The sequence below is a fragment of the Zophobas morio genome, unplaced genomic scaffold (assembly GCF_036711695.1).
Source record: "Zophobas morio isolate AGI-343-1 ecotype UQ-CSIRO unplaced genomic scaffold, CSIRO_AGI_Zmor_V1 ptg000016l, whole genome shotgun sequence".
Taxonomy (NCBI): Eukaryota; Metazoa; Arthropoda; class Insecta; order Coleoptera; family Tenebrionidae; genus Zophobas; species Zophobas morio.
The window spans coordinates 1493811-1520018 of NW_026972121.1; the positions used below are offsets into that span (position 1 = coordinate 1493811).

General features: G+C 34.9%; 2 protein-coding genes across 2 annotated transcripts in view; one reads left to right on the plus strand and one right to left on the minus strand.

The window, feature by feature from the left end:
• LOC135129508 (E3 ubiquitin-protein ligase HERC2) overlaps positions 1 to 26208 on the plus strand; it is a 105377-nt gene that overhangs the window by 72068 nt on the left and 7101 nt on the right. The window contains 20 exon segments of the mRNA XM_064056673.1: positions 5348 to 5548; positions 5594 to 5783; positions 5833 to 6458; positions 10914 to 11106; positions 11415 to 11614; positions 11663 to 12055; positions 12105 to 12935; positions 12988 to 13275; positions 13344 to 13497; positions 13544 to 13702; positions 13752 to 13919; positions 13983 to 14231; positions 14279 to 14307; positions 14310 to 14504; positions 14556 to 14818; positions 14877 to 15088; positions 15145 to 15346; positions 15393 to 15694; positions 15747 to 15876; positions 15948 to 17174. Of these exon segments, the coding sequence (XP_063912743.1) occupies positions 5348 to 5548; positions 5594 to 5783; positions 5833 to 6458; positions 10914 to 11106; positions 11415 to 11614; positions 11663 to 12055; positions 12105 to 12935; positions 12988 to 13275; positions 13344 to 13497; positions 13544 to 13702; positions 13752 to 13919; positions 13983 to 14231; positions 14279 to 14307; positions 14310 to 14504; positions 14556 to 14818; positions 14877 to 15088; positions 15145 to 15346; positions 15393 to 15694; positions 15747 to 15876; positions 15948 to 17174 (6212 nt within the window).
• LOC135129510 (THAP domain-containing protein 5-like) lies at positions 4056 to 5044 on the minus strand. The gene is made up of 5 exons (XM_064056675.1): positions 4750 to 5044; positions 4549 to 4704; positions 4417 to 4500; positions 4261 to 4365; positions 4056 to 4201 (listed from the first exon to the last, which is right to left on the minus strand). The coding sequence occupies exons 1-5, from the start codon at positions 4891 to 4893 to the stop codon at positions 4106 to 4108; spliced, it is 585 nt and encodes a 194-aa protein (XP_063912745.1). The 5' UTR covers positions 4894 to 5044; the 3' UTR covers positions 4056 to 4105.

Below are 26208 nucleotides of genomic sequence, written 5' to 3' on the forward strand. Positions count from 1 at the left end.
CAAAATTTGTCGAATCATCCCCACCACTAAAGCGATGACGTCACTTCAAAATTGTACATAGTAAATGGGTTTTCAATTGTATAAAATAACATAGTCCTACACATGTAGTTTACAACTCTGAATCGACTTTTCACCCGAAACGTCCAGATTTTTGAAAAAAAATCAAAATTATAAAACAACATTTTGAAATTTAATTTTTAATCTGCTAACCAGAATGCTTTGAAATGTTGCAGATGTTTTAAGGCTATAAAGAGCATCATAAATCTTTAGTCAAAAAATATTTGCTTATCCCCTCCAAAAACTTGATGACGTCAGCTCAAAAGTTTGTGGAATAAATCATATCTAAAATGTACAAAATATGATGAGTCTGTACTTGTGAACTATCACTCCATTAATATTTTTTGGATTTGCATATACAGGGTGACTCAAAAAAATTAATGAATGCGTAAATATATTTTATTGATTTAATCAGGAACTACAAAACCGAATGCTCTGAAATCTTGCAGATGTTTTAAGGTCATAAAGAGCATAATAAATGTTTAGTCAAAATATATTTGCTTATCCCCTCCAAAAACTTGATGACGTCAGCTCGAAAGTTTGCCGAATAAATCATATCTAAAATGTACAAAATATGATGAGCCTGTACTTGTCATTTATCACTCCATTCATATTTTTTGGATTTGCATATACAGAGTGACTCAAAAAAATTAATGAATGCGTAAATTTATTTTATTGATTTAATCAGGAACTACAAAACCGAATGCTTTGAAATCTTGCAGATGTTTTAAGGTTATAAAGAGCATAATAAATTTTTAGTCAAAATATATTTGGTTATCTTCTACAAAAAACTGATGACGTCAGCTCAAAAGTTTTCCGAATAAATCGTATCTAAAATGTACAAAATATGATGAGTCTGTACTTGTGATTTATCATTCCATTCATATTTTTGGATTTGCATATGCAGGGTGACTCAAAAAAATTAATGAAGGCGTGAATTTATTTTATCGATTTAATCAGGAATTACAAAACCGAATGCTTTGAAATCTTGGGAATATTTTAAAGTTATTATAAGCATGGTAAACTTTTGTTCAAAATGTATTTGTTCATCCCTCCTAAAAAAATTGATGACGTCACCCTTAAATTTTGCTGAATAAATCCTATCTAAAATGCAAAAAATATGATGAGTTTGTACTTGTGATTTATCATTCCATTCATATTTTTTAGATTTTCTTAAGAGGTGGTTCAAAAGAATTAATGAAGTCAATTCATTTTATTGATTAAATTAAAGGCAACACTTATTATTAGTATTACACCCCAACCAACCCAATTTCGTAGACACAAAATTTGTTAAAGGAAAAACTCGGTTGAAACATAAGGGTAGCACGCTTATTTACATCGACTTTAACATTACAGACCTGCATTTGTTTTATGCGTTCACTTGATTCCGCGAATGTGAAATAGACATGTTTATAATCAACCAATTGTGAATTTCACCGTCAAGAATTAAAATAAAACCCAATGTTTTATATAATAAGCGGAAGTCGAAGCAATAAAACCGACGGTCGTTTTGTTTACAGTTTCTGTGTTTGGCTCTCACGTATGCTGTTACGCCTGTCATCTTAAATTAACAATGTTTATACATACACGATTTTCAGTTGCCTCTGATACGTAGGTATACGTGAGTAAATTGTTTCGTTATTTTATTAATTATTACAAATCAATATTCAAACGACCCAATTCATTTTCCCGAAAATTTGAGAATATAATAATTTTATTCTTAGTATTACACTACATCTATCCCAACTGATATACGTGTCCTTGCAAAAATGTTGATGACGTCATCGCAATTTTTTTTTAAATTCCCACTACAAAAATGTAATGAGAAAAAAAACACAATAGGCATGCAGTCGTCAAGTTTCCGACAGCGAGGGAAGTACTGTCTAAACTCTTTAGACCAATTTTTTTTAATTTTCCTAGTTTCGGATTTTTTAGTTTTTCGTTTTTTCGATTCTAGATTTTTCAATTTTTCATTGCTTCAATTTTTTCGTTTAGGTATTTTATTTTCTGTATTTGTTTAAATTTTTCGACTTGTCAATGTTGTAATTTATAATTTTTCTTTTTTTCGATGTGAAATTTTTCAATTTTTTGATTTGTCAATATTTTGATTTGCAATTTTTCGGTTTTCCTTTTTTTTTATTTTTCTACTTTCGGATTTTTTAATTTTTCGTTTTTTCAGTTTGAGATTTTTTAATTTTTCATTTGTTCAATTTTTGATTTGAAATTTTTATAGGTTTCATTTGAAATATGTTATAATCTTTCAAAAATCACTTTTTCAATTTTAGAACTTTTTCATTTTTCAATTATGGGATTTTTTATTCGACTTTTCAATTTTTCGGTTTTTAATTTTTCAATTTTTCGATTCTACAATTTTTCGTTTCCTCTAATAATTTTCGTTTCGCAATTTCTCGTTTCGGTTTTTTATTTTCTTTAGTTATTTTTACAATTTTTCGATTTTCAGTATGATGATTCATTATTTTCTTTTTTTTTATTTTTCTGCTTTTGGATTTTTTAATTTTTCGTTTTTTCAATTTTTGATTTGCAATTTTTTTAGTTTCATTTAAAATACATATGTAATAATCTTAAAAAAAATCACTTTTTCGATTTTAGAATTTTTTCATTTTTCAATTATTTATTTGATTCAATTTTTCGACTTTTCAATGTTCTGATTCATACTTTTCCTTTTTTTAAATGTGAAATTTTCAATTTTTGATTTGTTAATATTTCGATTTGCAATTTTTCTGTTTTCATTTTTTTTATTTTCCCACTTTCGAATTTTTTCATTTTTCGCTTTTTCAATTTTTGATTTGCAACTTTTCTAGTTTTCATTTGAAATTGTAATGATCTTAAAAAAAATTCACTTTTTCAATTTTACAATTTTAGAATTTTTTTTTTTAACTTTATTTATTCGACTTTTTAATTTTTCAATTTTTCGATTCTACAATTTTTCATTTCCTCTAATTTTCGTTTTGGTTTTTTATTTTATTTATTTTTACAATTTTTCGATTTTTCAGTGTTCCGATTTTATAATTTTTTGCTTTTTCAATTTCCGCTTTTCACTTTTTAATTTTCAAGTATTTCACTTAAATTTTTTCGATTTTTATTTTTTCGTTTCGGTATTTTATTTATTTTCTTTATTTGCTTCAATTTTTCAACTTTTCAGTGTTCTAATTTATAATTTTCCTACTTTCGGATTTTTTAGTTTTTCGTTTTTTCAGTTTCAAATAGTTTTTAAAAAATCCGAAAGTAGAAAAAAGGAAAACTGAGAAATTGCAAATCAAAATATTGACAAATCAAAAATTGAAAAGTTTCACATTGAAAAAAAAAAATTATAAATCAGAACATTGGCAAGTCGAAAAATTGTAACAAATACAGAAAATAAAATACCTAAACCAAAAAATTGGAGCAACGAAAAATTGAAAAATCGAGAATCGAAAACCTAAAAAATCCGAAACTACGAAAATTAAAAAAAAAATAAAACCAAAAAATTGCTATTCTAAAAATTGAAAATGTTCACATCGAAAAAAAGAATATGTAATTGTAAAAAAATCAAGAAATTGAAACAAATAAAGAAAATAAAATACCTAAACGAAAAAATGAAAACCGAAATCGAAAAGTGGGGATTCGAAAAATTGAAAAAATGAATAATTCAGAAATCGCAAATTGAAAAATTAAAAATTGAAAATTCGAAGAGTTGAATGCCGTAAAATTGACGAAACCAAAAAAAATGAAAAATTGAAAAATGAAAATCGGAAAATTGAAACGAAAAATTGAAAAATTTGACATCGGTGAAAGAAAAGTCGAAAACTTGTAAAATTAAAGAAAATAAAAAACCGACACGAGAAATTGCAACACGAAAATTAGAGGAAATGAAAAATTGTGGAATCGAAAAATTGTAAAATTACCCAAACCAAAAAATAAAAATTGAAAGAATTAAAGTGCAAATTCTGTAAGCGGCACACTTCATTAGGATGAGGAGTAGAAAATTTGAACTGAACTCATTTTTTTAGATTTAATTATCCTAAACATAAAATAAATAATTTTGACTTTACAACAACAACCTTAACCCATGACCCTTGTCTTTCTGTACTTCTAGCTCGCTCTTTAGTTGTTCATTCTCTAGCAGGACAGAATTGTATTTAACCTGAAAATTAAAAAAAATTACAAATTAATCTACACTTGAGGATATTTTTTTGAACTAACATTGCATTCGTGCCAATTATTTATGAGCGCCTGGTTTATCTTCTTCATTAGTTCTAAATCTTTCTTCAGTTGTTGATTTTCTAGTAAAAGCGCGTCATAACTTAACTGAAAAAAACAGAATGGGTAATTTATAATAACCTAAAGATATTTTCGTACTTCGGGGTTAATTTCTTCCACTATCTCTGTAGCTGCTATTTCTTCCAATTCAAAATTATCGTCATCAGTGGTCATTTCAGGTAACTGAAAACCCACTTTTAAATTTTATCAAATACATGTATTTACACTTACATATATTTCATTTATATCCTCCTCCTTCATTTCTTCTTTTTCACAAAAAACAATCTCTTCACACGAATTGAAGATCGACGGTTTCGCATACTTCCGCAGCCTTCTTATACTTCCAGCCATGTACATTTCACACTCCGGAAAATGTAGGGAACAAATCTACAAAAAACAGTCAACTTGGTACTAAAACCCACCCATAGTCACCCTTAAGTATGTCGTGTTTGTCCCATTTTCCATCTTGAGTATCTCGAGCCACTCTTTTTCGTGACTCTTGGGGAACGAAAAAAACGACAACCCCTTAGTTCGTGACGTCATCTTGCAACCAATAACGCAGCAAGTCCACCCCATTCCGAACAACACCCCTTGCGCTTTTCAACTCAAAACGACACACTACGGCGCTAGAAACTAAAACATCTATCGAGAATATAAGTTCGCGAATTGAGGTTATGTTTATATACACCCTGTTGCGAAGGTTGACGTCTGAGATTTTTGAATGGCGGCAAATTTAAATATGACGTATCAAAAGTAATGAGAGCTGGATCAATAAAAATTTTATTTAAAATATAATTAATGTTTAGATGACGTCATCGATAAGTGTGTTTTAAGAATGTATTATTATTATTAATAAACTTGATAATAATAATAATTTTTTTAATTAAAGATTATGATAAGTAATTCTGGTCTAGTCAGTTTCAAGGTTATATATACACTAAATAATTTAACAAGTGGATAGAGAGCGCCACTATTTTCCGACCTAGTATCGGACTGCTTGATAGAATTTACTTTTTTTTTGTATATATAGGGCGATGATTTCTCCTCGACACAAACCTACTGCCGCCGCTCCCAGTTCCTTTCAAACGACGAGTACGCAATGTACGTCCGAGACAACGTCGAGGTGGGAATGTTGGTCCGATGCTGCAAAAGCTACGAAGAAGTCCACCTGGGTGACATCGGAAAAGTGGTCAAAGTTGATAGGGAAGGTCTACATGACTTAAACCTACAGGTTGTATGAAAATTTAGACTTCCATGGACTGACGGTGATACTTAGGTCAACTGGCAACAACGCGTCAACACCTACTGGGTCAGATTCATCCACGTGGAACTACTGGGCTTTCCACCCTCGGCCCCCACCCCGTCCACCTTAAAAATCGGCGACAAAGTCCGAGTGAAATCGACCGTCTCCACCCCGAGGTACAAGTGGGGTCACGTGACCCACGACAGCGTCGGAGTAGTTGCTGGTAAGACGAAATCGCGTTTCGTTTAATAGGGATAATAACGACATCGTAGGCATTTCTCCGAACGGACAAAATGTCCAAGTCGACTTCCCCAAGCAGCAGAACTGGTTGGGCCTCGTCTCCGAGATCGAGGTGGTGCCCTCCTGCCACGAGGGCGTCGCCTGCAACGGCTGCTGCGTGGCGCCCATCTCCGGGCCGCGCTTCAAGTGCAAGGTCTGCGACAACTTCGACTTCTGCGAGAACTGCTTCTACACCAAGCGCAACCACAAGCACTCGTTCAACCGGATCAACGAGCCGGGGGGCGCCGAGGTGCACGCCGGCAAGGCCGGCAAGTACTGCCGCCACGACGCCTTCGAGGGCGAGGGCGAGCTCATCTCCGACTGGGGCAAGTGCGTGCGCAACGTCACGGTCTCGTCGAAGTACGCCGCCAGGTTCGAGATCCCCGGCTCGATTTGGCAGAGCTGCGGCAGCCAGGGCAAGCACTGGATCCGGCTGGAGATCTTCCCGGACGTCGTCGTCAAGAGTTTGAAGATCGGGGTGGATCCGGCCGACAACAGCTACATGCCGTCGGTGATCGTCATCAACGGGGGCTCCACGCTCAACTCCTTGACGGAGCTGAACGTCATTAACGTGAAGAGCCACGACACGTCGGTGGTTCTGTTGACGAATTTGGACAAGGTGAGGCGTCGGTTTCGAGCAGGTGTGGGTAAATGAACTGTTTAAAAAAAAATCTCGATTTTTTTTAGTTTTTAATATCTCGATTTTCCGAAATTTCAGTTTAACGATTTTTCAATTTTCCAATTTTTCAGTTTTCAATTTTTGTCGTTTCTAAATTTTGGATTTTTCGATTTTTTTTTATTTTCGGCTTTCGATTTTTCAATTTTTTCATTTTTAAAATTATTTCAATTTTCCAAATTTTGAATTACGCAATTTTTAGGTTTCTCGGATTTTCGATTTTTCAATTTCTCGATGTTTCAATTATTCAGTTTTTCGGTTTCCTACTTTCTCGGGATTTTCCGTTTTTTATATATTTTTATTTAATTATGGATTTTGCGATTTTTCGATTTCTTTTTTTCTATTTTTTCGATTTTTCAATTTTCTAATTTTAAAATTTTTTTATTGTACAGCGCTTCGATGTTTCCATTTCCCAATTTTTAAATTTTTTAATATTTCAATTTTTCGATTTATTGTTATCCTGATGTTCAGTTTTTCTTTTTCTCGACATTCGGATTTTTCAGTTTTTCGATTTTTTAAATTTTAGATTTTTCGATTTTTCAATTTTTTGACTTTTAAAATTTTTCAATTTTCCAAATTTTGGATTAAAAGATTTTTTAATTTTTCGATTTCTTGGCATCTCGCCTTTTCGATTTTGAAAAAACAAAAAAACCCAAAATAAAACTTCAAAAATCCTGAAATTGAAATGTTTCCAGAACGCCAATTTTGAAAAATTGGGAAATCGAAAACTTAAAAAATCGAAAAACTGAACATCAGAATAACGATAAATCGAAAAATTGAAAAATCCATGAATTCAAAAATTTTCAAAATTGAAATGTTGAATAATTGTGAAATCGAAAACTTGATAAATCGAAAAATTGAAAAATTTAAATATTAAAAAATTAAAAAGTTGGGAAATCGAAACATCAAAAACGCTGTACAATCAAAAAATTTGAAACTCCAAAAATTTTAAAAATTAGAAAATTGAAAAACCGAAAAAAATCGAAAAATCGCATAATCCATATTAAAAAAAAAAAAAAACAAAAAAAAAACAAAAAATCCCAAAACCTAAGAATCGAAAAGTCGAAAAAATGAAAAATTGAGAAATCAAAATGGCATAAAATGGAAAAATCTAAACAATTTTAAATTAAAAAAATCGAAACATCGAAAAAAATCTCGATAAATCCAGAAGTAAAAAAAATGAAAAATCGAAAAACTAAAAAAATTTTAAAATTGAATAACTGAAAAATCCAAATACCGGGAAATCCAGCAATCGAAAAACTGAACATTTGCAATTGAAAAAAAATTTTGAAAATTTCAATTTCAAGATTTATGTATTTTTGGAGCTTTTTTCAATTTTTCGATTTACCGATATTCCGATGTTCATTTTTTTGATTGTTGGTTTTTTCAGTTTATCAATTTTTAAAATTTTTTATACTAGTTTTTAAATTTTTTAATTTCTCGATATTTCGATTATTCAGTTTTTCGGTTTCCTACTTTCTCGACAAGTCAATTTTGGGATTTCTTGTTTTTTTCTATTTTTTTATCATGGATTTTCCGATTTTTCGATTGCCTTTTTTTTACTTTTTCGGTTTTTCAAATTCCTAATTTTTAAAATTTTTAGAGTTTTAAATTTTTTGATTGTACAGCTTTTTGATGTTTCGATTTCACAATTTTTTAGTTTTTTAATATTTCAATTTTTCGATTTATCAACTTTTCGATTTCCCAATTTTGAGAATTTTTTAGTTTCTGGAGTTTTCAATTTTTTAATTTTTTAATATTTTTTTATATTTTGAACATTTGAATTTTGAGAATTTTTTAATTTCTGGATTTTTCAATGTTCCGATTTATCGTTATTCTGATAGATATTCAGTTTTTCGAGCTTTTAAATTTTTCGATTTTTTGATTTCTCGATTTTTTAGGTTTTCGATTTCTCGAGTTTTCAAAATTTCAGTTCTGGGAATATTTCAATTTCAAGATTTTTGAATTTTTAGAGCTTCGATTTTTTAATTTTTCAATTTACCGATAATCCGATGTTCAGTTTTCAATTGTTGGATTTCTCGACATTTGGATTTTTCAGTTTTTCAATTTTTTTTTTTAATTTTTTAGATAAATCGAAAAATTGAAACGTCCAGAAATTAAAAAATCGTCAAAATTGAAATGTTGAAAAATTAAGAAATCAAAAACTTGATAAATGGAAAAATTGAAATATTTTTATTGTCCTAATGTTCAGTTTTTCGATTTTTTAAAATTTCGATTTTTAGAATTTTTGATTTTTAAAATTTCTTGACTTTTCGATTTCTCGACTTCTTGACTTTTCGATTTTTCGATGTTTCAATTAATCAGTTTTTCGGTTTCTTACTTTATCGACAAGTCAATTTTGGGATTTTTTGTTTTTTCTATTTTTTTTATTATGGATTTTGCGATTTTTCGATTTCTTTTTTTTTAATTTTTCGGTTTTTCTATTTTCTACTTTTTAAAATTTTTGGAGTTTTAAATTTTTTGATTGTACAGCTTTTGATGTTTCGATTTCACAATTTTTTAGTTTTTTAATGTTTCAGTTTTTCGTATCAACTTTTCGATTTCCCAATTTTTCAACATTTCAATTTTGAGAATTTTTTAATTTCTGGATTTTTCAATTTTCCAAATTTTGGATTAAACGATTTTTTGATCTTTCCATTTCTCAATTTTTTAATTTTTTAATATTTTGAACATTTCAATTTTGAGAATTTTTTAATTTCTGGATTCTTCAATTTTTCGATTTATCGTTATTTTGATGTTCAGTTTTTCGGTTGTTGGATTTCTCGAAATTTGGAGTTTTCAGTTTGTTGAGCTTTTAAATTTTTCGTTTTTTTGATTTCTCGAGATTTTAAATTTTCGATTTCCCAATTTTTCAAAATTTCAATTCTGGGAATATTTCAATTTCAGGATTTTTGTATTTTTAGAGCTTCGATTTTCCAATTTTTCAGTTTTTCGATTGTTACATTTCTCGGTATTTGGATTTTTCAGTTTTTCAATTTTTAAAATTTTTTAGTTTTTCGACTTTTTAATTTCTCGATGTTTCGATTATTCAGTTTTTCGGTTTCCTACTTTCACGACAAGTCAGTTTTGGGATGTTTTGTTTTTTTCAATTTTTTTTTTATTATGGATTTTCCGATTTTTCGATTTCTTTCTTTTTAATTTTTCGGTTTTTCAATTTTCTAATTTTAAAAATTTTTGGAGTTTTAATTTTTTTATTGTACAGCTTTTTGATGTTTCGTTTTCACAATTTTTTAGTTTTTTAATATGTCAATTTTTCGTTTATCAACTTTTCGATTTCCCAATTTTTAAACATTTCAGTTTTGAGAATTTTTTAATTTCTGGATTTTTCAATTTTCCAAACTTTGGATTAAACAATTTTTTGATGTTTCCATTTCCCAATTTTTTAATTTCTGGATTTTTCAATTTTCCGATTTATCGTTATTCTGATGTTCAGTTTTTCGGTTGTTGGATTTTCCGACATTTGGATTTTCAGTTTTTGGAGCTTTTAAATTTTTCGATTTTTTAAGTTTTAGATTTCCCAATTTTTCAGAATTTCTGTTCTGGGAATATTTCAATTTCAGGATTTTCAATATTTTTAATTTTTTAGATAAATCGGAATATTGAAACGTCCAGAAATTAAAAAATCCTCAAAATTGAAATGTTGAAAAATTGACAAATCAAAAACTTGATAAATAGAAAAATTTAAATATTTTTATTATCCTGATGTTCAGTTTTTGGATTTTTTAAATTTTAGAGTTTTCAATTTTTCGGTTTTAATTTTCTAGGTTTTTTAGTTTTTCGATATTTTAATTTTTCACTTTTTCTATTTCTAGATTTATCGAGATTTCGATGTTTCCATTTTTCAATTGTTCATTTTCTGGATTTTTGCATTTTTTTAATGTTAAATTTTTTAGACTTTTGTATTTTAGAATATTTGGATTTTTGAATTTTTCTTTTTCGACTTCTCGACTTTCCAATTTCTCAATTATTCAGTTTGTCGATTTCAGTCAGTTTTGGGATTTTTTGTTTTTTAATTTTTCGGTTTTTAATTTTTTAGATTTTTCTATTTTTCGATTTGTTGATTTTTCAAGTTTTCGATTTCTCGACATTTTAATTTTGAGAATTTTTTAATTTCTAGATTTGTCAATTTTTCGGTTTTTGAAATTCCAGACTTTTCGATTTTTTGATGTTCCGATTGTTCGATTTTTCGATTTTTAAGATGTTTGATTTCTCAATTTTTCAGTTTTTCGATTTTTCGACAAGCATTATTTCCCTTGGTTATCTGCTTTAAATATATTTCATATTATCCCCACTGTTATAGATGTTATCAGAAAAAAAATCGCAAAAATTTTGTTTAACTTTTCAAAAAACGACTAATTTTACGTTAATTGTCCTCAGTTTTACCCCATCATTGAGGTAAACATCGCCAAGTGCCGAAACAACGGCATCGATTGCAAAATCCACGGAATGACGATCGTGGGAATGAAACGACAGTCCCACGGCGAGCTGAAGACGTCGATCTCCTTCCTGGCGAACGACTGGGACCTGAATCAGGAACAAATCCCGGGACCGTCGACGTCCTCGAATATCGGTGAGTGCCGCCACTCCGCATAGCGAGACTAGAGTCATCGCATTGCTTTTAGTTGAAAAACGATACTCAAAGCCTGTTAAAAGTAGCTTGAAAGAGAGTACAGAGGGTGAGTTTGAAGAGGTCAAAAAATTTGTGTTTGCACGATTTGGGGTGTAATCTGCATGCAACCATCAAGCAGCAAGTTTGACGACTGCGTGTATGTGTGTGTGTTAATTTCTGTCATTTAGTGTCATTTTATATTTGTATAGTTTGACACACCCCACACTTCACTCGTGTCCTTGGTCACATTTTAACTCCGCCCATTTTAGCGCAAGACTCCAACGGCGAGCCGTCGCCGACAGTCGGTTGTCGAGTGTTCGTCTGGGGTCTCAACGACAAGGACCAATTAGGAGGCATGAAAGGTTCCAAGGTCAAACTACCCGTCCAATCAGACTTCTTAAGTCAACTTTGTCCAATTCACATCGCCGGTGGGTCGAAATCTTTATTCATCGTGTCGCACGAAGGAAAAGTAATGAGTTAAGTAAGTTTGAAGGTGTCTTTATTTCGACTGTTTCAGCTGTACGCTTGCGGCGAAGGAACGAACGGTCGGTTAGGTCTGGGCCACAACAACAACGTGCCCTACCCACGCCCCATACCCTTCCTCAGCCAGTACGTGATCAAGAAAGTCGCAGTTCATTCGGGAGGGAAGCACGCCATGGCGCTGACCCTCGACGGAAAGGTCTTCTCGTGGGGGGAAGGCGAAGACGGCAAGCTCGGCCACGGCAACCGTTTGAATTTAGACAAGCCGAGGATGATCGAGGCTTTGAGGAGCAAAAAAATCCGAGATATAGCTTGCGGAAGCTCGCATTCGGCGGCCATTACGAGCAGCGGGGAGTTGTACACGTGGGGGTTGGGCGAATACGGGCGGCTGGGGCATGGCGACAACATCACCCAGCTTAAACCGAAAATGGTAAACGCTTACCTCAAAAACCGGGAAAAAATTTAACCTGACGTTTCAGATCAAAACGTTGTCTGGACATCGCATCGTGCAAGTGGCTTGCGGCAGCCGGGACGCTCAAACTCTGGCTCTCAGCGACGAAGGGTTGGTGTTTTCGTGGGGCGACGGCGACTTCGGTAAATTGGGTCGTGGGGGGTCTGAAGGGTGCAACGTCCCTCACAACATCGAGCGCTTGAACTCGCTGGACGTGGTCCAGATTGAGTGCGGGGCTCAGTTTTCGTTGGCTTTGACGAAGAGCGGCGAGGTCTGGACCTGGGGCAAAGGCGACTACTTTCGGTTAGGTCATGGCTCTGATCAGCACGTCCGCAAGCCTACGGTAATCGAAGCCCTCAAGGACAAGAAGGTGATTCATGTCGCTGTGGGGGCGTTACACTGTCTGGCGGTTACGGACACCGGACAGGTGTACGCTTGGGGGGACAACGACCACGGTCAACAAGGCAACGGTTCGACCATCGTCAACCGGAAACCAGCGCTGGTGCATGGGTTGGAGGACGTGCACATCAACAGAGTGGCTTGCGGAAGCTCGCACTCGATCGCGTGGACTTTGCAGGACACGCAGATCGTCAACAAAGTCGAGCCGGTTATCTTTCCGGTTGCTAAGGACCCACTAGGGGCGTCCATTTTGAAACTCTACGAAGGTGAAAAAGTTACGAATAAGCAAGCGGCGAAGAACGCGCCTACGTTGAGCAGTATTGTGATGTCGTTGGAGAGCAACACCGCCAAACAGCAAGCGTTGCAGCACATTTTGAACGCCGTGCATATACAACAGTTGAGACAGGCGATAGTGAGGGCGCTGTGCAGTCATACCAACATGAAAAACACCTGTGCCAAGGTGGGTTTAGCGTAAGTCAAGCGGCGATCGGTTGATAAATTGAGTGTTGTAGCAAAGTGCGACTCCAGACTCGCCACACGAGCGCTCTCTAGGCGGTGGAGGGTCGCTACTAAACAAAGACGGCGAGATTACGCTAGGAGGGGGCGAAGCGCCGGTTTCCATCACAGAAATCGTGGGAATGCAGAGTCACCAAACGACGCCAGAAAACGAAGAAAATCCGTTGGCGCTCATCCAATCAATGACGGCTAGCAGTTGCTCGGCGAGCATGTCGTCGAAACACTCGAGGATGTCGACGAGTGCGATGTCAGTGATCGCGGCTACGTTGACGTCCCACGCGGAGGTAAGTACACTTCGGACGCCACTATTTTCTGATCTAGTATCAGACGACTACAAAATTCGCAATTCAAGGTTATCGGCGACAGTGGCATAGCGGGACTCGACGAGTTCACGTCCCTCCTGACTGAAAACGACGCCCGATTGTTAGTCGATTTGCTTAAGTTGGCCGTGGCGGACAGAATCGAGGATGACCAAGCCAAAGAGATTTTATCGTCAGTCCTCATTAGTACGTCCCCCTAGTCGCTCGATCCCCTCTGACTTTCTCTTTGTAGCTCTCGGTAGCTCGAATAAATCCATCGGGGCCATGCTTCTAGAACTATGCGTTACTGAACTGGAAGACACCTCGAATAGCACTCAGTCCATGTCGAGTACACCCCATCCGGTGGTCCAGGAGTCCAGCCATCCGTACATCGACGACGTGACCCTCAGAGGTACCACAACCCACTTGAGTGTTTAAGTACTTAATGAGTCGTTGCTCAGGTCACGTCCGTCTACCAGGCGCCGACGCCCTCCGAGTCGAGTTCGACCGAAGATGCTCGACTGAGCGTCGCCACGACCCTTTACAAATAACCGACGGGACTGGTCGAGTGGTGGCCACTAGATCCGGGCGAGAGTGGAGCGATTGGTCCGCCGAGTTGCGCATTCCCGGTAAGAATCATAGTCACTCCCGCTCGTTGTAGCTAATCATAGTCACTCCCGCTCGTATTATAGGTGACGAATTGCGCTGGACTTTCACCAGCGACAGTTCGGTGAACGGGTGGGGTTGGCGCTTCACCGTCTACCCCGTCATGTCCAACCACAGCCCGAACGAAATCGGGTCGGACCGCGCCGTCTTGAGTCAACCCTCCATGGACATGGTCATGTGTTTGCTAGACGCCCGACTTTACCCGACCGCCGATTCGGCTCTCATGTGTCGACTGGCGGCGGCGTTGGCGGCGTGTTCGCAACTCAGCTTCTTATGTAAGTCCCCGAATCACACGACGCGCGAGTCAACGTTGCCGTTTCAGCCGCAAGTCAACGAATGTGGGCTCTACAGCGAGACTACACCGACTCCTAGTGGGGGACGACGCCAAAGCCGAAGAAGTCAGTTTACAGCTAGAGCAACTAAAAGCGCCCGATAGCGCTCTGGGGAGCCTCCTCGAAGAGCTACCGCAAGCTTTGTTAAGACAGTACGAGTACGAAGACGTGTCCGTGCGGGCCGGGCTGCACCTGATGCACTCCGACTTCTTCAAGGTGACTCTATCCTCTCGCTATAGGGTGCGTTATCCTTTACGATTACCACAGGTATTGGTCGCCCTCGCCTGCGACCTCGAACTCGACAAGATGGTCGGCTTAATCGACAACCACAAGTGGTCCTGGTTCCGGAAGTACTGTCACGCGTCGCGAGTGGCCAAGGCCTTGATCCATCGCACCCACTTGCCCCTCAACTTCTGTCAAGAAGTACGCAAGAAGTTGTCGGATTCGGGCGTGGGCGACTCGTGGGAGCACGAAAGGCACGACGTCTTCAAGAAAGAGCACGACGAGCAGCTGCTAATTTGGCTAAACAGGTACTGAGTTTCAGGCTAGTGTGGGTAAACAGTCGATTGGAGATTGGGTGTGTTGTAGGCGCCCGGAGGACTGGACGTTGTCGTGGGGGGGTTCGGGGACCATTTATGGGTGGGGGCACAACCATCGCGGTCAGTTGGGTGGGATTGAAGGCGCCAAGGTCAAAATACCGACTCCGTGTGAGGCGTTGTCTACGTTGAGACCGGTACAACTTCTAGGAGGGGAACAGACGCTGTTTGCTGTGACCGCGGATGGGAAAGTGTACGCGACAGGTACAAGGCGCCAGCAAGTTTTCGCTGTACGTAGTAGTTAATCGTGGTTTGTGTAGGGTATGGAGCCGGTGGGCGTCTGGGGATCGGTGGTACCGACTCAGTTCTCGTCCCGACTTTACTAGAGTCCATCCAGCACGTCTTTATCAAGAAGATCGCCGTGAACTCGGGCGGCAAACACTGTTTAGCGCTGTCCGCCGACAGCGACGTCTACTCCTGGGGCGAAGGGGACGACGGCAAGCTCGGTCACGGCAACCGACTGTAAGTCTACTTAAGTCACCCTACTTAAGTAACAAAGTTTTTGCAGCGCTTGCGAAACACCAAAGTTGATTGAAGCCCTACAGGGTTTCGAGGTCGTGGATATAGCGTGCGGGGGCGCCCACTCCGCCGCCATTACCGCCAACGGCCAATTATACACGTGGGGGAAAGGTAGATATGGAAGACTGGGTCATGGTGACAGCGAGGATCAACTTAAACCGAAGTTGGTCGAAGAGTTAGTGGGTTATAAAGTTATAGATGTCGCTTGTGGCTCTGGAGACGCCCAGACTTTGTGTATAACTGACGACGATAACGTCTGGTCGTGGGGCGATGGTGACTACGGAAAGTTGGGTTAGTGGTTGGTGTTGTTTTTAGTGTGAAGGTTCGAAAACGCGTGTTGTAGGTCGAGGTGGGTCCGATGGTTGTAAAATCCCGAAGAAAATCGAAAGCTTGGCTGGTTTAGGAGTGATCAAAGTGGAATGCGGGTCGCAGTTTTCCGTCGCTTTGACGCGATCCGGAAGCGTATACACGTGGTGAGTCTGCAAAAGTGGCGCAGTCGCTAGTACCTTAGTACGATTTTCAAAATTTCGCTTCGTTTTTCCAGGGGAAAAGGTGACTATCACCGTTTGGGCCACGGTACCGGCGAGCACGTCCGCCGTCCTAAGAAAGTGGCCGCTCTACAGGGTAAAAAAATCATCAGTATCGCTACGGGCTCCTTGCACTGCGTGGCCTGTTCCGACGAAGGGGAGGTCTTCACGTGGGGCGACAACGACGAAGGCCAGTTGGGGGACGACACCACCAATGCGATACAAAGACCGAGACTGGTGTCCGCCTTACAGGGTAAAAAAATTACGAACGTGGCCTGCGGCTCCGCCCACACTCTCGCCTGGTCCACCAATAACGCGAGTTCTGCGTGCGCGCGCCTGCCGTCGGTCGCGCCCCTCGAATACGATCTGCTGCAAGACATTCCACCGTGGATTCTGCACAGGCGGCTGGTGCTTTTGTACCATTTCGCCGAACTGATATGCCCGTGCATTACCATGTTCCCGATCACGGGCCCCGATTCCCTCCATGAGTTGAGAAGCATTTTGATTTATACGATCAAGGAAGCGACGTTCAGGAAGGTGGTGCAGGCGACGATGGTGCGTGACAAGCACCACGGGCCGGTCATCGAGCTGAACAGGATACAGGTGAAGAGGTCGAGGTCGAGAGGGGGCTTGGCGGGGGTGGACGGGATGAAGTCGGTGTTCGGGCAGATGGTGGCGAAGTTGCCGCTGTTGACGTCGGAGACGCTAGCGCTGCCGCACAGAGTCTGGAAGGTGGAGTTCGTGGGTGAGAGCGTGGACGATTGCGGCGGCGGCTACAGCGAGAGCATCGCCGAGATGTGCGACGAGCTCCAGAACGGGTCGCTCCCTCTTCTCATTCCCACTCCGAACGGGCGCGACGACGCCGGGCCCAATCGGGATTGCTTCGTGCTGAACCCGACGGCGAAGAGTTGTCTGCATTTGAACATGTTTAGGTTTTTGGGGGTTTTGATGGGGATTGCGATCAGGACGGGGTCGCCGCTTAGTTTGAACCTGGCGGAGCCGGTGTGGAAGCAGTTGGCGGGGATCGAGTTGACTCCGGCCGATTTGACTGAAATCGACAGGGATTATGTGCCTGGGTTGCTCTGCATTCGGGAGATGGGCTCGGAGGAGCCGCTTTTCCAGAATTTGGAGATGCCGTTTTCGACGCCGTCGTCGTGTGGGAGCGACGTGCCGCTGAGCACGAAGTATAAGAGGATTACGTTCGAGAATAGGTTGGAGTATGTGAGGTTGGCGCTGAATTTCAGGTAAGATTTTTTTTCATTTAGTTGACCACTTTTCAAAAATCATGAATTTTGACCATTTTTTGCGCAACTTTCATAAAAACACCTAAAAGAATTTTCTTGTAGATTTCGACTCGTAAAAGTTATTCTCGACTTCGTTTTTTCGAAAAATTCAAAAAAAAAATTCAGAATCGATTAAATAAGATGAGAAATGACAATTTTCGAGATACTTGTATATTTAAAAACTTAATTTTCAAACCGAATTTTACCCATTTTTTCCGAAATTTTCGTCCTGGACCATCAACACGTTATTTTTTCTTGGAATCAGCTCGTCGAAATGTATTTTCTAGATTTTTTCAGGGTTTTTAGACAACTTTTCAAAAATCTCAATTTTTCAATTATTTTCACTAATTTTCGAGCACCCTTCAGAAAAATACCTAAAAATATTTTCATGTAGATTTCGACTTTTAGAAGTTATTTTCGGTTTCATTCTTCGAAAATTCCAACAATTTTTCTAGGATCCATAAAAGGACAATTGACAATTTTAGCGATATTTAAACAAAATCATCTTCAAAGCGAATTTTACCGATTTTTTTCGAAAATCTTGACCCTCGACCATCGACACTTTATATTTTTCGAATTAGTTCGTCGAAATGTATTTTTCAGTTTTTTTTTTTGAGATTTTTAGTCAATTTTTCAATATGAACTTTTGACTGTTTTCTGAGGACCCTTCAAAAATTCAAAAAAAAAATCTTGTAGGTTTCGACTTCTAGAAAGAAGTTAATTTCGGTTTCATTCCAACAATTTTTCCAGCATCGATAAAATGGGAAACAATTTTCGAATATTTAAAAAAAATAATTTTCAAACAGAATTTTACCGATTTTTTTCGAAAATCTTGACCCTCGACCATCGACACTTTATATTTTTCGAATTAGCTCGTCGAAATGTATTTTTCAGTTTTTTTTTTTGAGATTTTTAGACAATTTTTCAATATGAACTTTTGACTGTTTTCTGAGGACCCTTCAAAAATTAAAAAAAAAATCTTGTAGGTTTCGACTTTTAGAAAGAAGTTAATTTCGGTTTCATTCCAACAATTTTTCCAGCATCGATAAAATGGGAAACAATCTTCGAATATTTAAAAAAAATAATTTTCAAACAATTTTACCGATTTTTTTCCGAAATTTTGATCCTGGACCATCAACACGTTATTTTTTCTTGGAATCAGCTCGTCGAAATGTATTCTCTAGATTTTTTTTCAGGGTTTTTAGACAACTTTTCAAAAATCTCAATTTTTTAATTTTTTCCACTAATTTTCGAGTACCCTTCAGAAAAATACCTAAAAATATTTTCATGTAGATTTCGACTTTTAGAAGTTATTTTCGGTTTCATTCTTCGAAAATTCCAACAATTTTTCTAGGATCCATAAAAGGACAATTGACAGTTTTAGAGATATTTAAACAAATATTTTTCAAACCGAATTTTACCGATTTTTTTCGAAAATCTTGGCCCTCGACCATCGACACTTTATATTTCTCGAATCAGCTCGTCGAAATATATTTTTCGGGTTTTTTTGGAGATTTTTAGACAATTTTTCAATATGAACTTTTGACTGTTTTCTGAGGACCCTTCAAAAATTAAAAAAAAAAATCTTGTAGGTTTCGACTTCTAGAAATAAGTTAATTTCGGTTTCATTCCAACAATTTTTCCAGCATGGATAAAATGGGAAACAATTTTCGAATATTTAAAAAAATTAATTTTCAAACCGAATTTTACTGATTTTTTTTTGAAAATTTTTTGACCACTTTTCAAAAATCATGAATTTTGACCATTTTTCGCGCAACTTTCAAAAAATACCTAAAACATTTTCTTGTAGATTTCGACTAGTAAAGTTATTTTCGACTTCGTTTTTTCGAAAATTTCAAAACAAAAATCCAGAATTGATTAAATGAGATGAGAAATGACAATTTTCGAGATACTTGTATATTTAAAAACTTAATTTTCAAACCGAATTTTACCGATTTTTTTCCGAAATCTTGGTCCTGGACCATCAACACGTTATTTTTTTTGGAATCAGCTCGTCGAAATGTATTTTCTAGATTTTTTCAGGGTTTTTAGACAATTTTTCAAAAATCTCAATTTCTCATTTTTTTTCACTAATTTTCGAGCACCTTTCAGAGAAATACCTAAAAATATTTTCATGTAGATTTCAACTTTTAGAAGTTATTTTCGGTTTCATTCTTCGAAAATTCCAACAATTTTTCTAGGATCCATAAAAGGACAATTGACAATTTTAGAGATATTTAAACAAAATCATTTTCAAACCGAATTTTACCGATTTTTTTCGAAAATATTGATCCTCGACCATCGACACTTTATATTTTTCGAATCAGCTCGTCGAAATGTATTTTTCAGTTTTTTTTGGAGATTTTTAGACAATTTTTCAATATGAACTTTTGACTCTTTTCTGAGGACCTTTCAAAAATTAAAAAAAAAATCTTGTAGGTTTCGACTAACAATTCTTCCAGCATCGATAAAGTGGGAAACAATTTTCGAATATTTAAAAAAATTAATTTAAAATGAATTTTACTGATTTTTTTGAAAAATTTTTGACCACTTTTCAAAAATCATAAATTTTGACCATTTTTCGCGCAACTTTCAAAAAGCACCTAAAACATTTTCTTGTAGATTTCGACTCGTAAAAGTTATTTTCGACTTCGTTTTTTCGAAAATTTCAAAACAAAAATCCAGAATCGATTAAATGAGATGAGAAGTGACAATTTTCGAGATACTTGTATATTTAAAAACTTAATTTTCAAACTGAATTTTACCGATTTTTTTCCGAAATCTTGGTCCTGGACCATCAACACGTTATATTTTTCGAATTAGCTCGTCGAAATGTATTTTTCAATTTTTTTTTTTTTTTGGAGATTTTTAGACAATTTTTCAATATGAACCTTTTACTGTTTTCCGAGGACCCTTTAAATATTAGCGAAAGACATTTTCTTGAAGACTTCGACTTGTAGAAGTTAATTTCGGCTTCATTTCTTCCAAAATTTCAACAATTTTTCAAGAATCGATAAAATAGAAAAGACAATTTTCGAAATATTAAAAAAAAAACATTTTCAAACAGAATTTTACCGATATTTTCGAAAAGCTTAGTCCTAGCCCATCAACAAATTATGTTTTTTGGAATCAGCTCGGCGAAATGTATTTCTTAGATTTTTTGAGACTTTGGCAACTTTTCAGAAATCTTAATCTTTCAATATTTTTGACCATTTTTCCAGCGCCCTTCAAAAATTACCAAAAAATATATTTTTTTGTAGATTTCGATTTCTAGAAGTTATTTTCGGTTTGAGTCTTCGAAAATTCCAACCATTTTTCTAGAATCGATAAAATAACAATTTACAATTTTGGAGATGGTTAAAAAATTTCATTTTCAAACCGAATTTTACCGATTTTTTCGAAAATTTTGGTACTGGGTCATTAACATGTTACGCTTGTCGAATCAGCTCGTCGAAATGAATTGCTGTAATTTTTTTGACGATTTTCAGGCAACTTTTGGAAAATCTTTATTTTTCAATATGAATTTTTACAATTTTTCGGACACCCTTCCAAAATTACCGAAAGACATTTTCTTGAAGACTTCGACTTGTAGAAGTTAATTTCGGCTTCATTTCTTCAAAAATTTCAACAATTTTTCAAGAATCGATAAAATAGAAAAGACAATTTTCGAAATATAAAAAAAAAATTTCAAACGGAATTTTACCGATATTTTCGAAAATCTTAGTCCTAGCCCATCAACAAATTATGTTTTTTGGAATCAGGTCGTCGAAATGTATTTTTCAGATTTTTTTGAGACTGGCAACTTTTCAAAAATATTAATCTTTCAATATTTTTGACCATTTTTCCAGCACCCTTCAAAAATTACCAAAAAATATATTTTTTGCAGATTTCGATTGCTAGAAGTTATTTTCGGTTTGAGTCTTCGAAAATTCCAACAATTTTTCTAGAATCGATAAAATAACAATTTACAATTTTAGAGATAGTTAAAAAATTTCATTTTCAAACCGAATTTTACCGATTTTTTCGAAAATTTTGGTACTGGGTCATTAACATGTTATGCTTGTCGAATCAGCTCGTCGAAATGAATTGCTCTAATTTTTTTTTTTGACGATTTTTAGGCAACTTTTCAAAAATCTCAATTTTTCAGTATGAATTTTTACAATTTTTCGAACACCCTTCCAAAATTACCGAAAGACATTTTCTTGAAGACTTCGACTTGTAGAAGTTAATTTCGGCTTCATTTCTTCAAAAATTTCAATAATTTTTCAAGAATCGATAAAATAAAAAAGACAATTTTCGAAATATTAAAAAAAAATCGTTTTCAAACGGAATTTTACCGATATTATCGGAAATCTTAGTCCTAGCCCATCAACAAATTATGTTTTTTGGAATCAGCTCGGCGAAATATATTTCTCAGATTTTTTGAGACTTTGGCAACTTTTCAAAAATCTTAATCTTTCAATATTTTTGACCATTTTTCCAGCACCCTTCGAAAATTACCAAAAAATATATTTTTTTGTAGATTTCGATTTCTAGAAGTTATTTTCGGTTTGAGTCTTCGAAAATTCCAACCATTTTTCTAGAATCGATAAAATAACAATTTACAATTTTAGAGATGGTTAAAAAATTTCATTTTCAAACCGAATTTTACCGATTTTTTCGAAAATTTTGGTACTGGGTCATTAACATGTTATGCTTGTCGAATCAGCTCGTCGAAATGAATTGCTCTAATTTTTTTGACTATTTTCAGGCAACTTTTGAAAAATCTCTATTTTTCAATATGAATTTTTACAATTTTTCGAACACCCTTCCAAAATTATCCAAAGACATTTTCTTGAAGACTTCGACTTGTAGAAGTTAATTTCGGCTTCATTTCTTCAAAAATCTCAACAATTTTTCAAGAATCGATAAAATAGGAAAGACAATTTTCGAAATATTAAAAAAAAAAATTTCATACGGAATTTTACCGATATTTTCGAAAATCTTAGTCCTAGCCCATCAACAAATTATGTTTTTTGGAATCAGCTCGTCGAAGTGTATTTCTCAGATTTTTTTGAGACTGGCAACTTTTCAAAAATATTAATTTTTCAATATTATTGACCATTTTTCCAGCACCCTTCAAAAATTACCAAAAAATATATTTTTTGTAGATTTCAATTTCTAGAAGTTATTTTCGGTTTGAGTCTTCGAAAATTCCAACCATTTTTCTAGAATCGATAAAATAACAATTTACAATTTTAGAGATGGTTAAAAAATTTCATTTTCAAACCGAATTTTACTGATTTTTTCGAAAATTTTGGTACTGGGTCATTAACATGTTATGCTTGTCGAATCAGCTCGTCGAAATGCATTGCTCTATTATTTTTTTTTTTTGACGATTTTTAGGTAACTTTTGAAAAATCTCTATTTTTCAAAATGAATTTTTACAATTTTTCGAACACCCTTCCAAAATTACCGAAAGACATTTTCTTGAAGACTTCGACTTGTAGAAGTTAATTACGGCTTCATTTCTTCAAAAATTTCAACAATTTTTCAAGAATCGATAAAATAGAAAAGACAATTTTCGAAATACTAAAAAAAATTTCAAGCGGAATTTTACCGATATTTTCGAAAATCTTAGTCAACAAATTATGTTTTTTGGAATCAGCTCGTCGAAGTGTATTTCTCAGATTTTTTTGGGAGTTTGGCAACTTTTCAAAAATCTTAATCTTTCAATGTTTTTGACCATTTTTCCAGCACCCTTCAAAAATTACCAAAAAATATATTTTTTGTGGATTTCGATTTCTAGAAGTTATTTTCGGTTTCAGTCTTCGAAAATTTCAACCATTTTTCTAGAATCGATCAAAAAACAATTGACAATTTTAGAGATAGTTAAAAAATTTCATTTTCAAACCGAATTTTACCGATTTTTTCGAAAATTCTGGTACTGGGACATTAACATGTTATGTTTATCGAATCAGCTCGTCGAAATGAATTTTTTTGATGATTTTTAGGCCACTTTAAAAATCTCAATTTTTCAATATGAGTTTTTTACAGTTTTTCGAGCACCCTTCCAAAATTACCGAAAGACATTTTCTGGAAGACTTTGACCTGTAGAAGTTCATTTCGGCTTCATTTCTTGAAAAATTCCAACAATTTTTCCAGAATCGATAAAATAAGAAATGAAAATTTTCAAGATCTTTAAAAAAATTCATTTTCAAACGAATTTTACCGATTTTTTCGAAAATCTTGGTACTGGGCCATCAACACGTTATGCTTGTCGAATCAGCTCGTTCAAATGAATTTTCCTGAGTTTTTTGATGATTTTTAGGCAACTTTTCAAAAATCACAATTTTTCGATTTGAATTTTTGACCATTTTTCGAACACCTTTCCAAAATTACCGAAGGACATTTTCTTGAAGACTTCGACTTGTAGAAATTAATTTCGGCTTCATTTCCTCAAAAATTCCAACAATTTTTGTCGAATCGATAAAACAAGAAATGAAAATTTTCGAGATCTTTAAAAAACTTTATTTTCGGACCGAATTTTACCTATTTTTTCGAAAATTTTGGTCCTCGGTTGTCAAAACGTTATGTTTATCGAATCAGCTCGTCGAAATGAATTTTTTTGATGATTTCTAGGCAACTTGAAAAATCTCAATTTTTCAATATGAGTTTTTTACAGTTTTTCGAGCACCCTTCCAAAATTCCCCAAAAAACATTTTCTGGAAGACTTTGACCTGTAGAAGTTAATTTCATCTTTATTTCTTGAAAAATTCCAACAATTTTTCCAGAATCGATAAAATAAGAAATGAAAATTTTCAAGATCTTTAAAAAAATCCATTTTCAAACGAATTTTGCCGATTTTTTCGAAAATCTTGGTACTGGGCCATCAACACGTTATGCTTGTCGAATCAGCTCATTCAAATGAATTTTCCTGAATTTTTTGACGATTTTTAGCCAACTTTTCAAACATATCAATTTTTCAATATGAATTTTTGACAATTTTTCGAACACCCTTCCAAAATTACCCAAAGACATTTTCTTGAAGACTTCGACTTGTAGAAATTAATTTCGGCTTCATTTTCTCAAAAATTCCAACAATTTTCGTAGAATCGATAAAAGAAGAAATGAAAATTTTCGAGATCTTTAAAAGACATTATTTTCAGACCGAATTTTGTCTATTTTTCGAAAATTTTGGTCCTCGGTTGTCAAAACGTTATGTTTGTCGAATCAGCTCGTCGGAATGAATTTTTTTGATGATTTTTAGGCAACTTCAAAAATCTCAATTTTTCAATATGAATTTTTTACAGTTTTTCGAGCACCCGTCCAAAATTACTGAGAGACATTTTCTGGAAGACTTTGACCTGTAGAAGTTAATTTCGGCTTTATTTCTTGAAAAATTCCAACAATTTTTCCAGAATCGATAAAATAAGAAATGAAAACTTTTCAAGATCTTTAAAAAAATTCATTTTCAAACGAATTTTACCGATTTTTTTCGAAAATCTTAGTACTGGGCCATCAACACGTTATGCTTGTCGAATCAGCTCGTTCAAATGAATTTTCCTGAATTTTTTTACGATTTTTAGGCAACTTTTAAAAAATCTCAATTTTTCAATATGAATTTTTGACAATTTTTCGAACACCCTTCCAAAATTACCCAAAGACATTTTCTTGAAGACTTCGACTTGTAGAAATTAATTTCGGCTTCATTTCCTCAAAAATTCCAACAATTTTCGTAGAATCGATAAAATAAAAAATGAAAATTTTCGAGATCTTTAAAAAACATTATTTTCAGACCGAATTTTGTCTATTTTTTCGAAAATTTTGGTCCTCGGTTGTCAAAACGTTATGTTTGTCGAATCAGCTCGTCGAAATGAATTTTTTTGATTATTTTTAGGCAACTTCAAAAATCTCAGTTTTTCAAGATGAATTTTTTACAGTTTTTCGAGCACCCTTCCAAAATTACCGAAAGACATTTTCTGGAAGACTTTGACCTGTAGAAGTTCATTTCGGCTTCATTTCTTGAAAAATTCCAACAATTTTTCCAGAATCGATAAAATAAGAAATGAAAATTTTCAAGATCTTTAAAAAAATTCATTTTCAAACTTATTTTACCGATTTTTTCGAAAATCTTGGTACTGGGCCATCAACACGTTATGCTTGTCGAATCAGCTCGTTCAAATGAACTTTCCTGAATTTTTTGACGATTTTTAGGCAACTTTTCAAAAATCTCAATTTTTCAATATGAATTTTTGACAATTTTTCGAACACCCTTCCAAAATTACCGAAGGACATTTTCTTGAAGACTTCGACTTGTAGAAATTAATTTCGGCTTCATTTCCTCAAAAATTCCAACAATTTTTGTAGGATCGTGAAAACAAGAAATAAAAATTTTCGAGATCTTTAAAAAACATTATTTTCAGACCGAATTTTGTCTATTTTTTCGAAAATTTTGGTCCTCGGTTGTCAAAACGTTATGTTTGTCGAATCAGCTCGTCGGAATGAATTTTTTTGATGATTTTTAGGCAACTTCAACAATCTCAATTTTTCAATATGAATTTTTTACAGTTTTCGAGCACCCTTCCAAAATTACCGAAAGACATTTTCTGGAAGACTTTGACCTGTAGAAGTTCATTTCGGCTTTATTTCTTGAAAAATTCCAACAATTTTTCCAGAATCGATAAAATAAGAAATGAAAATTTTCAAGATCTTTAAAAAAATTCATTTTCAAACGAATTTTACCGATTTTTTCGAAAATCTTGGTACTGGGCCATCAACACGTTATGCTTGTCGAATCAGCTCGTTCAAATGAATTTTCCTGAGTTTTTTGATGATTTTTAGGCAACTTTTCAAAAATCTCAATTTTTCGATATGAATTTTTGACCATTTTTCGAACACCCTTCCAAAATTACCGAAGGACATTTTCTTGAAGACTTCGACTTGTAAAAATAAATTTCGGCTTTATTTCCTCAAAAATTCCAACAATTTTTGTCGAATCGATAAAACAAGAAAT